At 41.7% G+C, this 18,060-nt stretch overlaps 1 protein-coding gene across 7 annotated transcripts in view; it reads right to left on the reverse strand.

Annotated features, from left to right (window-relative positions):
• Positions 1 to 18,060, reverse strand: part of ulk2 (unc-51 like autophagy activating kinase 2) — a 132,957-nt gene that overhangs the window by 100,742 nt on the left and 14,155 nt on the right. For 6 of the 7 annotated variants that reach the window (XM_068010660.1, XM_068010661.1, XM_068010664.1 and 3 more), the window contains one exon: positions 17,770 to 17,811. In XM_068010660.1, coding sequence (XP_067866761.1) covers positions 17,770 to 17,811 — 42 coding nt within the window. Of the gene's footprint in view, positions 1 to 13,280; positions 13,314 to 17,769; positions 17,812 to 18,060 lie in introns of those variants that run through there. The other variant, XM_068010666.1, reaches the window with a different exon arrangement.

Here is an 18,060-nt window from a genome sequence, read left to right on the forward strand (position 1 = left end):
TGTACCTGCATGCTAACTTTGTGTTCCTTGTACGAGCACACCCAAGTCTCTCTGAACATCAACATTTAAAAGTGTCAAACCTTCCAAAAATATTCTGCTTTTATATTCTTATGACCAAATGAATAACTTCACACTTCCCTACATTATACTCCATCTGCCATCTTGTTGCCCACTCACTTAACCTGTCTATATCTTTTTGCAGCCTCACAGTGTCCTCCCACAGCTTACCTTTCCACCTAGCTTGGTATCATCAGCAAACTTAGATACATTACTCTCAGTCACTTCAACTAAAGATTAATATAAATCATGAATAGCTGAGACCCCAGCACTGATCTTTGCGGCACTCCACTAGTCACAGCCTGCCAACTTGAAAATGCCCCGTTTATTCCCACTCTTTGCTTCCTGTCCGTTAGCCAATTCTCTATCCATGCTAATATATTACCCATAACTCCATGAGCCCTTATCTTGCCTATTAATCCTGTGTGTGGCACCTTATTGAATGCCTTTTGGAAATCCAGGTATACTATATCTATTGGCTCCCCTTTACTAGTTACATCCTCAAAACACTCGAATAAATTTGTTGCAAATGGTTATGCTTTCAACACAATTTACGATCCTATACAACACTGAAGTGCCTAGTGAAAGCGTGCAATGTAAGTGCCAGTTGGGCACAAGTCTTTGTGAAGACAGGGCCTCTCACAATATTTGCATAAGTTTCATAAGAAACATAGGATTTAGGAGTAGGCCATTCAACCCTTTGAGCCTACTCCGTGATTCAACTAGATCATGGTTGATCTTCCACCTCCGCCATTTTCCCGTACTATCCGCATATCCCTTGATATCTTAAATATCTAGAAATTTACCGCTCTCTGCCTTGAATATATTCAATGACTGAGCCTCCACAGACCTCTGGGGTAGAGAATTCCCAAGATTCACCACCCTCCGAGTGAAGATATTCCTCCTCATCTCAGTCCTAAATGGCCTACCTCTTATTCTGAGACTGTGTCCCCTGGGTCGAGACAACCATCAGCCACGAGAAACATCCTTCCTGCATCTATCCTAGAGACTAGAGGGCATAAAATTGATAAAGAGGAAGTATTAGAAAGGCTGTCTGTACTTAAAATGGAGAAAGAACCAGGACCAGATGAGATGCATCCAAGGACACCGAGGGTGGAAATCGCAGAGGCACTAGCCATAATTTTTCAGTCTTCCTTAGATTCGGGGGTGGTGCCAGAGGACTAGAGAATTGCAAATGTTACACCGTTGTTCAAAAAAGGGTGTAAAGAGAAGCCTAGCAATTACAGGCCAGTCAGTTTAACTTCAGTGGTGGGAAAACTTCTAGAAAAAATAATTTGGGACAAAATCAACAGTCACATGGACAAATGCCAGTTAATTAAGGAAAGCCACCATGGATTTCTTAAGGGAAAATCACGTTTAACTAACCTGGAGTTTTTTGAGGAGGTAACAGAGAGGGTTGATGAGGGCAATGCTGTTGATATGGTGTACATGGACTTTCAAAAGGCATTTGATACAGTGCCACACAACAGACATGTGAGCAAATTTGTAGCTCATGGAATAAAAGGGATGGTAGCAACATGGATACAAAATTGGCTGAGTGGCAGGAAACAAAGTAGTGGTTGATTGATGTTTTCGGGCTGGAGGAAGGTTTGTAGTGGAGTTCCCCAGGGATCAGTGTTGGGACCCTTGCTTTTCCTGTTATATATTAATGACCTAGACCTTGGTTTACAGGGCACAATTTCTAAGTCTGCACATGATGCGAAACTTGGAAGCATCATGAACTGTGAGGAAGATAGTGTAGAACTTCAAAAGGACATAGACAAGTTAGTGGAATGGGCAGACAGGTGGCAAATGAATTTCAATGCAGAGAAATGCGAAGTGATTCATTTTGGTAGGAAGAACATGGACAGACAATATAGAATAAAGGGTACAATTCTAAAGTGGGTGCAGGAGCAGAGTGACCTGGGTGTGTCTGTGCATTAGTCATTGAAGGTGGCAGGACAGGTTGAGAGCGTGGTCAATAAAACATAGAGTGTCCTGGGCTTTATTAATAGGGGAATAGAGCACAAGAGCAAGCAAGTTATGTTGAACTTGTACAAGACATTGGTTCGGCCTCAGCTGGAGTATTGCGTCCAGTTAGGAAAGACGTGAGGGCATTGGAGTACAGAAAAGATTCACGAGAATGGTTCCAGGGATGAGGAATTTTAGTTATGAAGACAGACTGGAGAAGTTAGGACTGTTTTCCTTGAAGAGGAGGTTGAGAGGTGATTTGACAGAGGCATTCAAAATCATGAGGTGTCTGGACAGAGTCGATGGAGAAAAACTGTTCTCACTCGTGAAAGATCGAGCATGAGAGGGCACAGATTTAAAGTATTTGGTAAGAGAAGCAAAAGTGACATGAGGAAAAACTTTTTCATGCAGTGAGTGGTTAAGGTCTGGAATGCACTGCCTGAGAACATGGAGGAGGCAGGTTCAACTGAAGCATTCAAAAAGGGAATTAGACAGTTATATGAAAAGGAAGAACGTGCAGGGTTATGGGGAGAAGGCAGAGGAACGGAACTGAGGGAACTGCTCTTTCGGAGAGCCAGTGCAGACATGATGGGCCAAATGATCTCCTTCTGCACTAACGATTCTGTGAAATCGTGTCGACCCCTTTAAAAATGTTGTATGCCTCAATGAGATCACTTCTCATTCTTCTAAACTCTAAAGAATATAGGTCCAGTCTCCTCAATCTCTCCTCATTGGACAATTCTCCCAACCTAGCGATCAGTCTGGTGAACCTTTGTTGCACTCCCTCTATGGCAAGTATATCCTTCCTAAGGTAAGGAGACCAAAACTGTACACAATACACCAGGTGCAGTCTCACCAAAGCTCTATACAATTGCAGCAAGACTTCTTTACTCCTGTAGTCAAATCCTCTTGCAATAAAGGCCAACATACAACTTGCCTTCATAATTGCTTGCTGCTCCTGCATGTTAGTTTTCAGTGTCTTATGAACAAGAGCACCCAGGTCCCTTTGGACATCAACACTTCACAATCTCTCACCATTTAGGAAATACTTTGCATTTTTGTTTTTCCTACTAAAGTGGATAAGTTCACATTTTTCCACATTATATTTCATCTGCCATGCTCTTGTCCACTCATTTAGCCTGTCTAAATCTCCTTGAAGCCTCTTTGCATACTCCTCACAACTCACATTCCCACCTAGTTTTGTGTCACCAGCAAATTTGAAAATATTACATGTGGTCCCCACATCCAAATTATTGATATAGATTGTGAATAGCTGGGGCCCAAGCACTGATCCTTGCAGTACCCCACTAGTCACAGCCTGCCAACCTGAGAACGACAAGTTTATTCCTACTGCTTTTTGCCCGTTAATCAATTCTCAATCCATACCAGTACATTACCCCAATCCCATGTGCTCTAATTTTGCTTACTAACCTCCTGTGTGGGACCTTATCAAAAGCCTTCTGAAAATCCAAATACACTACATCCACTGGTCCCCCCTTATCTATTCTTCTAGTTACATTCTCAAAAACTCTAACTGGTTTATCAAACATGATTACCCTTTCACAAATACATGTGCAATTATCAGATCAAAATATAAATAAGATACAGAATATTTAATGGAGACACCATGAAATACTATTTACATTTTTACAAACAATGACATCCCAATAACTCCTACGACAAGCACAAATTAGTTAGATAATCTTAAGGATGAGTGCAATCCTATAAAAGTGATCATGTTCGTGACACCAAACATTTGCAATTTATAGCATTAGTTGACAAGTCTTCAATACCACAGCTGGAACTACCTTCTACTACTACTGTGCATTATGTAAGAAACATGCTAAATTCCTTCCCCAGTGTCGTTTACCCTTCCCACGTCCACCATTACATGATGCTACTAAAAGGCATATCTTGCTCTGGCTTCCCTTATTCTCAGCTATTTACCCTTTAATAATCTGCCTTCCAATTTCATGGAATTCAAAACAATGCAAATATGATCCATGATCAGACAGAGCGCTTCCTCAAAAACACAAACCTATGACAGGCTACAGCATTCAAACCAAATATCCCTCTCCACTCAATACAATCCATCTCAACAGTCTGAAATATTAAAATACTTAGCACATCAAAATGCATCAAATGAACTAAATATCAGAAATGGCTTACCAAGAATAAAGCTTTCACATCTAACATTTCCTTTCCTTTCCTTCCCATTGCCAAACAACCCAAACCTCCCGCCAATCCTGCCCCCACGCAGGTTTGAATACCCATTTCTAGTTTCTCCATCATCTTTTGCCCACCCTATCCAAGTTCATCTCCAGGAGATCAGCCTCCAGCTCCCTCAACCATATTCCCACTAAACACTTGATCTAGCCACTTCCCTTTGTAAATAACTCCCAATTTTCAGGAACTGCCCCCCTCCCTTTCAAACCCACCATCACTCCTGCTCCTTAAAAAAAACTCCGATCCATCGGTCCTCTCCAACTCCTGCCCCAGCTCCATTCTCCTTTTCCTCTACAAGATCCTTGAAAGTGTTACTTGCCAGAGCTATGCTTTCCTCCTCACAATCCTATGTGAAGCCTTCCAATAAGATTTCTACTTTGGCACTGAACTCGAAACAACCCTAACAAAACTGTCTCACAACATCCTCTGTGACTGCAACCAGGGTACTTTAACCCATCTCATCCAAATGACTTCCACACACTAAGCATTGGGAAGATGAAGCCTTTGCCTCCAGCTCCACATGCTTGTCACCAATTCCATTCCCTTTCCTGGCCACTGTATCAGGCTAAATTGGACAGTTTACAATCTGGGTATACTGTTCAACCAGAAACTGAACTTCCAACCCCATATTCTCTCCCTCACAAAGGATGTCAAATTTCACCTTCGTACTATCATCCATCTCCACCTCAACCAATATTCCAATGAAACCCTCATATGTGGCAATACCAAACATGATTAGCTCAATGCTTTCCTGGCTGGTTTTCTTTCCTCCACAAACTACAGCTCATCCAAAACTCTGCTGCACATATCACATCCCACACCAAGTCCTGCTTGCCCATCATACCTGTCCTCACTGACTTGCATTAGCTCCCAGCAAACCCACCTCCTCTCCCCATGCCTCAAACTTAAAACTTTCATCCTTATGTTTAATTTCTCCACAGCTTCACCCATCCCCGTCTAACCTCACCCACTCTTCCATTACCATCAAGCCAGGGGATCAATCCTGTTTCAATGAGGAGTGCAGGAGAGCATGCTAGCAGCACCAGGCATATCTAAAAATGAGCTGCCAACCTGGTGAAAATACAGCACAGGACTACACACATGCAAAACAGCAGAATCAGCAAACAATAGAAAGAGCTACGAAATCCCACAACCTATGGATCAGATCAAAGCTCTGCAGTCCGGCCACATCCAGTCGTGAGTGGTGGTGGAGGACTAAACAACACATCCTCTGATCTCTGGCTGTGTGTCTGTTTACCCCTTATGCCACTATGAAGTGCCTTGGGAAGTTTTTATGTTAACAATGCTATATAAATGAAAACTATTGATGTTTGTGGTGCTGTCCCAGATCATTTATTGGCTATAAACCACCATTCACAAACATGTTTATTCTTTTACAATCCTTTCTGCATTATTTTAAACCCACCTTTCAAAAACTCCTACAGCCACCCTAAAGGTATGGCGAAATCCTGGTTAAGACAGCTGTGCAACCATTTAAAAAAGCCTATTAAAAAAATTTGTGCAGCTTGTAGGATGGGCATGAGTTACTGCCCACAGGATTTGGAACTATGCTTTGCAAGTGACTGTTCAGACCAGTAACTGTTGATTCAATTACCTCAATAATTCACTGGAATGACTGACCAACTACCTGTTGCCATGACAGGCAGGAGAATAATGCACATTCCTGGTCATATCTTGAGCACACAATGCACACACATACATTCTTTACAGCAGATTTCAACGTTGAATGAAATAGTGATAAGCAAGTCATCTCTATTGTTTGAATTATGTATACAATCTACTCTGGCAATATTTAAATGCTAAAGTTTGAAATTGACTAAAAATTTACAATAAGGTCAAAGTAATCAAGTTACAAAGGCAGACAACAAACGCTCTTGTAAAAGACACTTATTATTTAAAATAAAATCCCCTCACGGATAAAGCGAAGTCTAAATCCAAGAGTTTTGACTTTTTTTCTCCAGGTGGTCCTGATTGACAAAAGTTACAAATAGACAAATCATAACATGACAAATAACATTCTGATATGTTTGCTTAATTTGGGAGCTTCCAGAAGACTGGAAAGTGGCCAAGTAACAACAATGTTTTTAAAAAAGCTGGAAAATATAACTGGAAATTACAGACAAATTAATTTAACATTAGTTGAGCAGCAAAACAAGTTTAACAATTGCCAAAGCAATGACTCACAAAAGGAAGATCTGCTTTATTTACCGGAAGTTTTCTGAAAATATTACTGATGTTGCACAATGACAATGAAGTTGATATGATGTGCTTGAATTTTCAAAGTTTCTGACAAGATCCCACATCAGCAATTAACGTCACTAAATGGGAGAAAGATCAGCAGAGGCTAGAAAATTGGTTTAAAACAGGAAACAGAAAACAGAGGGCATCCATAATGGAGAAGTTCCCAAGCTTCAAAGTGGTCAAGGCCAGGGTTACCCAGAAATTAGTTTTGCGACTCTTGCTTTTTTTGCGTAGCACTACTATTGTGCTAAATGAGATAGATTCAGAACAGATCTAGCAGCTCAAAACTGGGTATCCATGAGGTGCTGTGGGCCATCACCAGTAGCAGAATTGTATTCAACCACAATCTGTAACCTCATAGCTCAAGCATATCCCTCACTCTACCATTACCATCAAGTCAGGGGATCAATCTTGTTTCAATGAGTGCTGGAGAGCATACTAGGAGCAGCACCAGGCATACCTAAAAATGAGCTGCCAACCTGGTGAAACTACAACACAGGACTACATGCATGCCAAACAGCAGAAGCAGCAAGTAATAGAAAGAGCTAAGCAATCCCACAACCAACGGATCAGATCAAAGCTCTGCAGTCCTGCCGCATCCAGCCGCGAATGGTGATGGACAATCAAACAACTAACTGGAGGAGGCAGCTCCAAAAACATCCCCATCCTCAATGATGCAGGAGCCCAGCATGTCAGTGCAGAAGTCAAGGCTCAACTATCTTCAGCTAGAATTGCCAAGTAGATGATCGATCTTGGCCTCCTCCTGAGTTCTCCCAACATCACAGATGCAGGTCTTCATCCAATTCGATTCACTCCACGGGATATCAAGAAATAACTGAAAGCATTAGATACTGCGAAGGCTATGGGCCCTGACAACACCCCAGCAGTAGTACTGAAAACTTTGCTCCAGAACTAGCTGCGCCCCAAGCCAAGCTGTTCCAGTACACTGGCATCTACCCGGCAATGTGGAAAATTGCGCAAGAATGTCCTGTCCACAAAAAACAGGGCAAATCCAATCCAGCCAATTACTACTCCATCAGGCTACTCGCAATCAGTAGCAAAGTGATGGAAGGTGTCGGCACTTACACAGCAATAACCTGCACACCAATACTCAGTTTGGGTTCCGCCAGGGTCATTTGTCTCCAGATCTCATTACAGCTTTGGTCCAAACATGGACAAAAGAGCTGAATTCCAGAGGTGAGGTGAGAGTGACTGTCCTTGACATCAAGGCAGCATTGATCGGATGTGGCACCCGAACAAAACTGAAGTCAATGGGAATTGGAGGAAAACTCTCCAATGGTTTGAGTCATACCTAGCACAAGAAAAGATGGCGGCAGTTGTTGGAGGTTAAACATCCAGGGGTCGTGGGGCCCGAGGCCCAACCACTCTCAGCTGCTTTATCAAAGACCTTCTCTCCATCATAAGGTCAGAAGTGGGGATGTTCACTGATGATTGCACAATGATCAGCACCATTCGCAACTCCTCAGACACTGCAGCAGTCCGCATCCATATGCAGCAAGACCAGGACAGCATTCAGGCTTGGGCTGATAAGTGGCAAGTAACATTCGCTCCACACAAGTGACGGGCAATGACCAGCTCCAACAAGAGAGAATCTAATCACATCTCTTTGACATTCAACTGCATTACCATCGCTGAAACCCCACCATCAACAACACTCAAGAAGCTCTACACCATCCAGGACAAAGCAGCTTGCTTGATCGGCACCCCATCCACCAACTTCAACTTTCACTCCCTCCACCATTGTTGCACTGTGGTAGTAGGGTGCACCATATACAAGATGCACTGTAGCAACTCACCAAGCCTCCTTCGACAGCAGCCCCCAAACCCACAACCTCAACCACCTAGAAGGTGGAGGACAGTAGACGCACGGGAACACTACCACCTGCAAGTTCTCCTCCAAGCTACACACCATCCTGACTTGGAACTACATCACCGTTCCTTCACTGTCGCTGGGTCAAAAACCTGAAACTCCCTCCCTAACAGCACTGCAGGTGTTATATACCAAATGGACTGCAGCGGATCAAGGTGTCTCACTTCCACCTTCTCAAGGGCAACTAGGGATGGGCAATAAATGCTGTCCTAGTCAGTGACACACACATCCCATGAAAGAATAAATAAAATGTAAATGAAATTTCCAAGTTTGCAAAGGATACCAACATAAAAGCAGTTAAACAGCGTAAATGTAACTATGCTCAGAAGGATTCAATCTTTTAGATAATAATTGACAGATGCAATTTAATTAGATAAGTGCAAAATGATTAGCATGAGAGAAGAATGAAAAAGAGACAGTATTATACCAAGGAGAACTTGTACTTTATCAAATTTCTCAGAAGCATCCCAAAGTGCTCCACATGGAAGGAATTTTATTGTACAATTAATGTTATGTAGGTCTGTTTGGCAAGCAATTAGTTTGCATACAGCAACACAGTCCCACCAACAGTAATTAAATCAATTAAGCTATTTGTTTTTGGTGGTGTCGATTAAGGGAGGGACATTGCATTGGCCAGAAAACCAAGAGAACTGCCTGCTTTTCTTCAAAAGAGGATCTTTAACATTCACCTGAAGCACTGAATTAAGCAGATAGAGTCACAGTTTAACACCGACTTGAAGTGCAGTGATGATTCAGCACTCCCTCAAAACTGGACAAAGCATCAAACTGAACTATGCTCTCTAAGCAATTGAAGTGAATAGAATATATGGTTCAAGCTGTAATGAGACAAATTTGTAGAGAGATTCAGGGGTATGGTGAGAAGATATGTAGATTGAAATTAAATGATCTTTCCTTAAAAAAAAACTCATACTCTTATGTGCATTGAGAAAAAGAGCTGTATGTGAAAAACTGAAAACGCTGTTTGGAAAGCATTTCAGGCAAGTTCAATTCTTCAATACTCAGAACTAAAGCCCCATCATAATGGCCACTGGGAGATTAATTTTCAGGCACCATTAAGTAAACTGTGGCAATCAATTCACAGTCACATAACATAAAGCAGTAATTAGATGGCAGCCACATGTAAATTACTCTTACAACTTTCTTAATGGGGCCTGAAAACAAATATCCACTTGCAATATACAATCTCATGATGTGACAGCTGTAACAGAAAGCACTAGCGCTCCTGCAGGGATCAGAATTTGGGATGCAAGGCCTGTACCACCCCACCACACTGTGAATACTTTCTATTCTATCCTATGCCTCATACTCACTTACGATGCATCTGGTTTGGTTTTGCCTGACATGACGTCATTTACATCCTGCACAGCCTGGTCAAGAGTGACACTCAGGACAGGGAGAACAGGTGCAACGGACAGTTCCTGAAAAATAAAAAGATAGCTTCCAACTTGTACTCAAATTTGCAGGTGATACTAAAGTGGGAGGGACTGCAAACACCATTCTTCATAGTGCTGGAATGAGGTTCCTACCTTTGATGACAGGCTGAAAGAATAGCTAAAGCACCGAACATAAAATCTAATGGATATATGTCCACTTGGGCTTGAACCCTACTTCTGGGAGCAGTTTAATTTGATTACTATTAGAAACAGGTAAATAAATAACCAGGATAATTTGGAAAGCTGGGCTAAAAATGCCAGATGTCACAATGTGAACAAATGCAAAATTGCAAGATTGTTAAAGGGTAATAACTAGTGATAAATATAAACTAACTAGTATGGTTTTATGGGACAAGACGAAGAGACAGATTGAGGGTGCTGGTCGATACATCCGATGAAGCTGTGAGCATGGTGCACACCAGCTGTAGAGAGCAAATATGAACTTGATAGCCAGATAATCTCAAGAACTGACTTTGAGTTTGTGCAGTGTACTGGTCTGGACACACTATAGTAGTACAATTCTGGTTACTGTATCAGAAATTAATCCAGGCATTGGACAGCACGCAGCAAAGGGCAACTAAACTGTAAGCTGAGATTGGACACCTAAGTTACAAGGAAAGACTGTAGAAGCTGGGAATTTTTACACTGAAGATGAGGCTTAGGTTCTTATTGAAGTATTCATGGTCCGAACAGATTTTATGTAGCTGAATCCAAGCAGTGTTTTGCAAATTGTTTTTAAAAAGCACATAGTATTTTTGGGTAAAGAGCCTGGTTGCACAGACAGAAACTGCAATTCAACACAATTAAAATGCCTAAAACATTGCTACACTTGAAATATACTGTATACATCAAACAAAAGTGTGCAATGCCTTCAGAGAATTAAATCAAATGGTAAGAGTTGAAAAGCAAAACTAAAAACTGCAACTAGTATCAACTGGAATTGAGAACTCACCATCTGGGAAATTACACATCACCAGACAAACACTTTGTCAATCAATCAGTCTTAGTTGATTGCTACTCCTCTTCCAAAACAGTAGTTTCCAAATTTCAGAGTTCCCGAGCAAATAACAATGCACTCCTAGGGACCCCTGAGTGAATTTCTAAAGCCAGTGTCAGCTAGTCAAGAGGAAAACTATCATGGCAGAAATCATTTATATATTTGAATACAGCAGAAATAACATTCTAACACAACAAATATGGAAGTCTGACAAATTTAGTAACCTCCTGGAATCCCCTCACAGAATCTCCAGAACCCAGGGACCCAGTTTGAAAATCTTTGTTTCAAAACACATGAAAATTCTAGTTACAATTAACCCACAACTGTTCAAATTCAGTGAGTTCAAGTACATTTGCACTCAGAACCCGACACAAACTTGGTGATCTTCACCTGCCAGGACGACCTGCCATGTAAATACAAAACTGTCAATATTTGCCAAAAATACTAGAAAACAAAATTCCTTTCTTAAAATTATAAATGCTTTCTGAAATACATTTTTTAAAGTCAGCCAGGGTGTGCAAATGTATTAAAACCAAATTGGGAAAGAAAAAACACACAACCAACTTCTTAAACTGAATGCAAAGAAACTTGCTTTAAAACCAACTCTGACCATTCCTGAAATGTGAGCTCATTGCTGAATGCAACAAATTCATCTGTATTACTGATGGCAATGCATTTGAAAAACACTACAAAAATAAACTGGCAGTAATATATACCAACTCTGTTACTGCACTATAATGAAATGCTAAGTACAGGATCCGCAATTGTCTTTTTTTCCCCCCAGAAAGTATACAAAATGAGAAATGAATCCTGCAGCGTTCTGCTCTTTGTCTGATCGACATAACATGGAGAGGTTGTGATAACAGATCAAGGACCCAAGCAGCTGCAGCTTCCAACAATAGACTTAAAGTGGCATCAGCACCATTTAGACCATTACCCCACAAGGATTACCTCAGAAGTGGCTTTAAAAGAACAAGTTAGCAGCTAAACATTACAACAATGCTTCAAATCCCAGACTACCTATAAACACATAAGATCTGCTAACATGTATTAAAAATAATTTTACATCCAGTGCATGCCCATTCCACTTCAAATAAAAATCAAAAGGTACATTAATAAAAAGACCGAGTCATTTCTTGCTTTTTATTACTTTTTGAAAATCTGGTCTCTCCCAAGCATTAAAGATGGGAGTTTTGTTTTGACAATCAATGTAGATTTCTCTCAACAACTGGTCTCTGGTTGACTTCAGGATCTACTTACTGAAACCACTGCCCCCACCCGCCCCTTCCCTCACCCCACACAGTGACTGAGCTGTAACCTTAAAGGGATAGCCCCGACTAGACACAGCTCCATCTCAGCAGCTAAGCAGTAAGACCAAGCTCTAAGCCCACAGACCACTCATGACCAATGCCACAGAGGTCAGCAAGATTCTGTCCAAAGTCATAGCCAGTTGAGTCAAGTCTGCTCTGGAGTTGGTGATTCACCATGACCAGACCTGCACTGTACCCAGCAGGAAGATCTCTGATAGTCTTGAGCTACTCAGGGATACGATCGCCGATGTACGGGACAGAAGGGTGGACACCTGCCTCATCAACTTGGACCAGGAGAAGGCTTTTGACAGGATATCACACACCTACATGATGGACGTGCTTTCCAAAATGGGGTTTGGGGAGGGAATCTGCAACTGGATCAAACTGCTCTACACAAACATCAGTAGCGCAGTCTCAATCAATGGGTGGGAATCGGAAAGTTTCCCAATCCAATCTGGAGTCAGACAGGGCTGTCCTCTGTGCCCGGTCTTGTTTGCTTGCTGTATTGAACCCTTTGCTGAGTCTATTAGGAAGGATGCGAGCATGAGGGGTGACAATCCCAGGCAGTGGAGGCACTCAGGTGAAAACCTCCCTGTACATGGATGACATCGCCGTCTTCTGCTCGGATCCGCTGTCCATGCACAGACTGATGAGCATCTGCGACCAGTTTGAACTGGCCTCGGGAGCCAAAGTTAACCACGGCAAGAGTGAGACCATGTTCTTTGGGAACTGGGCTGACCGATTTTTTGTCCCCTTCACCGTTCAGTCAGACTACCTGAAGGTGCTGGGGATATGGTTCAGAAAGGCCGGGGCGTGCACCAAAACCTGGAAGAAGCGAGTAGCCAAGGTACGACAAAAGTTGAGAATGTGGGGGCAGCGATCTCTCTCCATTGGGCTAAGAACCTGGTCATCAGGTGCGAGGCGCTCACGTTGTTGCGGAACGTGGCGCAGGTCTGGCCCATACCCCACTCCTGCGCTGTGGCGGTCACCCGAGCCATTTTCCGCTTCATCTGGGGATCCAAAATGGACCGGGTCCAGAGGGACACAATGTTCAAACCTCTGGATAAGGGGGGGAAAAATGTACCCAACATCGCCCTCATCCTGATGATTACCTTCGTGTGCGGCTGCATCAAGCTGTGTGTAGACCTCCAGTACGCAAACTCCAAGTGTCACTACGTGCTGAGTTTCTATCTGTCCCCGGTGTTGCGAAGGATGGGCCTGGTCACGTTGCCGTGGAACGCTCCATCCAGTTGGACTGTGCCGTACCACCTATCCTTCAGGCAGTGGTCTGCACGGAATGTCCTCAAGGCCCTACGGGAAAAGGAGATGGTGGATCCTGTCAGATGGTTCCCCGAACAGACTGCCAAAGTCATTTGGCAGAATGCCTCATCACCAGAACTTTCAAACAAGCACCAAGATGTAGCTTGGCTGGTGGTGAGAAGAGCCCTCCCCGTCAGATCCTTCCTGCACGCCCGAAGTCTCATCCCCTCCGCACAATGCCTCCGCGGTGGCTGTGGTGGTGAAGAGACGGTTGCCCACCTCCTTCTGGAATGTGTCTTTGCAAAGCAGGTGTGGAAAGAGTTGCAGTGGTTTTTGTCGAGGTTCATCCCAAGCAGCTCTGTAACACAGGAGTCTGTGCTCTACGGGCTGTTCCCAGGGCCGCACACCAAGACAAACATCAACTGCTGCTGGAGGATAATCAATTCGGTGAAAGACGCCCTTTGGTCTGCCCAAAACTTGCTGGTCTTCCAGCGCAAAGAGTTGTCCACGACCGAATTTTGCAGACTGGCACATTCAAAGGTCCAGGACTACGTGCGGAGGGACGCACTAAAGCTTGAGGCAGCTGCAGCAAAGGCTCAATGGGGAAAGACCACGGTGTAGGGTCCCCCCACCAAGCTGAATGGAGGGGCTGGATCCATGGGAAATCCCTTGAACTGTATCAGAAAAATTTCATCTGCTGTAAAATGTAAAAATGTATATGGCATGACAAATGAAATGGAAGGGTTGTGAGGCAACTCACTCCTGTATTGAAGGAAACTGATCACCTTTGCACTGTTTGTAATTTTTTACTTGGTGCTGTTTGGTAATGTATTTTTTACAGATTTTTATGAATAAAGTATATTTTGGAAATTTAAAAAAAAAAAATGCTACAGAGGTCAGCGAGAATTCAATTTTAAAAAACTGAATCCACTAAACTAGATTGCTGCATTGGAATAATTACACAGTGTCTATTATTTTCTATTTAACATGCAGCATGATACGTTTCTTTCCTAAATGTCCTCCTCTTGGAAAAAAAAATACAAGGCTGCCATGTTGTTGGTCATCTTCCTGCATGAACTGTGGGGCACACCGGTAAAAGCCAAACTGAAGCACAGTTTAGTGGATCAACTACAAAAAGGCTATGACAATTTTTGTTTTGTTCCCACACTGTCAGATTAACATTTTGGACATCACATTACCAAAGTCCTGGTATGCCAGAGCCTGAGAAACAAACAAGCAAGGGGAATAAACAATGGTGAAACTCCAGCCTTCTGAAAAACCACAACAGCAATTTTGCTCTGGCATCTAGTGTAAACTTTGATTTTTGCAAACATATTGCTCAATTTATTTTAAACAGATGAACTGCAGGGGGAATGAAAGGGAGGAGGAAAAAAATTCTTCTGTAATTTTACTTCCTAATATCCTTAAAAATGTTGTTTCCCGATTTATATAATTATGTTTTAAATAATTCCCTTCAGATCCTGAATTCTTCTGCCTGCTGTCAAGGCAAGACTCCTCCGCAACCAATTTTATACCTTATGTAGTTACTCAACAGCAGGTACTGTTCTGACCCATTTGTAAACATCTCCGTCTTTTGGCAGATGGAGCATTCTGCTGTGAAAATCTTCATCCAGCAACCCAGTGGGGAAACTGCTGTTCTTGGCCATCAAGGGTTTGGCAGCGTAACACTCAACCAAAATTCATACATAAATACCTTTCGCTATCAGATGGAAAAAGTATATAAAGCAACATGAAATACAGGACTGACTCACGTTGTTTTGGTTCCCCATTCGGTTCCATAGAACTCTCTTGTGCTCTTCTCATGCTAATTGCCACAATTTACCATCTCCTGCCACGTGGATAACCTCCAGATTTAGCACTTCACAACACCAACACTGTGGACTGAGGAGCTCAGGCAGCCTCTTTGAACACCATTGTTTCTTCTGATTTTTAAGGTCAATCATATTTCCAGATAAAGACCTTCTACCCGACCCGAACCCAACAGGACCCGACGACATGTGCCGGGTTCAGGTCGCATCAGGTCGCACTTCCGGGTCCGGTGTTCGGGCTCAGGTCGGGCCGGGCCGGATCAGACATGCTCTACCACCACCTCAGGTAAGTGACTGTTAATTTACTTTTTGGACTTTAAAGGTGGTTTTGTTACAGTTTTTTAAGCTTGTGCAGGTAAAGAACAAAGTGAACAACGGAAGGTAAGTTAACAGATGGTCAGGTTGGGTGCAGGAAAAAAATGGAAGGACTCAGGCCGGGTTGGGCTCAGGCTCGGATGGGATTCTGTCGGGCTTGTTTCAGGTCTCATTTGCAGACCCGAGCAGGCCTTTACTTCCAGATCAGTACCTGTATATAGTTACATTTGTAATAGCTGATTTGTAACATTTTGGACAGCATGTTACCCAATAGTTTTGTTTCCAAGTTGGGAACATTCAAGCTGGTCACACAAATGTGAAGCATCAAAACAGACTGTCCACCTCAAGTGCTGTGTGATAGTCTTCAACCCCTCTCTTGTCACAGAGACCATTTAAACCACAACTCTCAGCATAAGTTTAATTTATTTTGTAAGCATTGATTAAGTTATTAAACTCAAAAACTATTTACCATTACTTAAATGTGCAGTTTCACAAGTTAAAATCATGAAGTCATGCTATGCACACTAAAAACACATCAGAACAAAGAATTTCAAACAATCCAGCTGATACTACAACACAAACACATTAAATTAATTACTAGGCCAGAATACTGATCTAGTTGCTACCTAGAAGACCACACCCTCCCAACTTCCAATTATATTCCACCTGCCTTAATCGAGTACATTTAAAATGTTGCAAATGTATCAGCCCAACCCTATGATTTTTGCTGTAAAGGATTGCTCACATGAGTGTGGTTGCAATATATGGGGATCTAGCCCCAAATAAAGGCTTAGTTTCCTGTTAAGAAAATAAGATAATGTGCTCTAGGCAACTCCATAAGCATTTCTGACACTAGTGGCCCTATTTAGTGGTGACAGAAATATGAGCAGAAATAGTACTCAGCATCAATTGCCTGCAACTTGACTCATTTCGTCAAGTGTAGAAAAATAGAAATAGCGTGCTAATGCAGTAGCAAGTATTTCTTTGAGGCTATAGTTAAAGCATATTATTATTGGGACGGAGCACTCGGTCTTGCTATACCTATTCAAAAATATTTTGCCCTGGAAGTGTGAACAGATAATTCTGTGGTGAGTTTGGTGAACAACAGGACCAAGTTTATCTCCTTAACTGATGAGACCTAAAGATTGAGAAATAAACAGAGGAGGGAGTGAGGAGGATGAATTAGAATGGGTGAGTTCAATGTCAAATCATGTACTGAAAGAGAAATAAAGAGGGGGAAAGATTAATTGGATTAAGAGATAAAAGAAAGAAAAAGCAAGCATTTTATTTTACATTTAACATTTTTAAAATTTTCATGTGGTGAGTTTAATGGGTACTTTTTGCACAAATGCAGCAATTTCATGTAACTTACAAGGACATTAAGGGCAAGATACTGTTTCCACAAAGATGACGCTGGAGTGGTGTAAATCATCCAGCAACTCAAGGCAATAAGTAATTCTCGGGCTCTATCTACCTCGCCACAAGTAGCTGACCGATTGGCTCATTAATAATGGGATGTGTTGCTCAAAAGGTATCTTTTTCAGCAAATAATATGGAGGTCAAAAGTAAAAGTTTAATCTCTATCAATACAGTTTGCAGTGTTCAGATTGTTGATGCCCAATTCTTTAGGAAGAATAGTTTAAAAAAAACATTCTTCACTCTTATGTTTCACTTCAGTAACAGTAGTTTAGGAAGTGTAATTTATAACAAATACGCTGAAGTACAAACAATGTTTTATAACCAAGACAGATTGAGGCAATCTCCGGGACAGCGATCAAAGTTATCAGATAAAATATAATTAGGCTAAGCGAGCGCGTGTAAATCTACTGCTAAAATATCCAGTATTATTCTGACTCCATGTTCTGGCGGTAAAACACTGACGCAACGCACCTTGTTAACAATATATTGTTAACAGCAGTTCTCTATTTTTAAAGAAAAAAAATCCCTAAAAAACTTGGAAGACTAAATGTTTCGCTTTCCTTAAATAATAAACTATTATTTTAGCAGCATACAGAAACTTCATAACCCATATTCATAAAAGATGAAGTGACACTTAGGTACATTTACACTAACTGTGCATTTTTTAAGCAAGTTTTGACTTTAAATGATAGCTATAATAAATTATCTTTGAAAAGAAGGTTAATTAATTATTCCTATAAGTGGCAAAAACAAACCAGAGTAATTTTAAGTATCTTACCTGAACATCATAAAGTGCTACAATGTTCTCATGTTGAAGCTCCTAAAATGAAAAGCAAAAAAATTGTTAACTGAAACACTGTACAGAAGAAAAAACTGAAGTGCGACCAATAAGCTTAGTCCTTCTATTGTTGTAAGGACACAGTGGAATCTTTCAGGCTTTTTTGTTTTTCTCAAAAGTTACTAGTTTCTTCAACCATATATCAGACACTACTAAAGAGATATATAAGGTGATAACAGCTCCTAGTAGCCGCATTCCAAGCATCCACAAATAACCATCTGCCAAAACTTT

This window comes from Heterodontus francisci, chromosome 30 (assembly GCF_036365525.1).
Source record: "Heterodontus francisci isolate sHetFra1 chromosome 30, sHetFra1.hap1, whole genome shotgun sequence".
NCBI lineage: Eukaryota > Metazoa > Chordata > Chondrichthyes > Heterodontiformes > Heterodontidae > Heterodontus > Heterodontus francisci.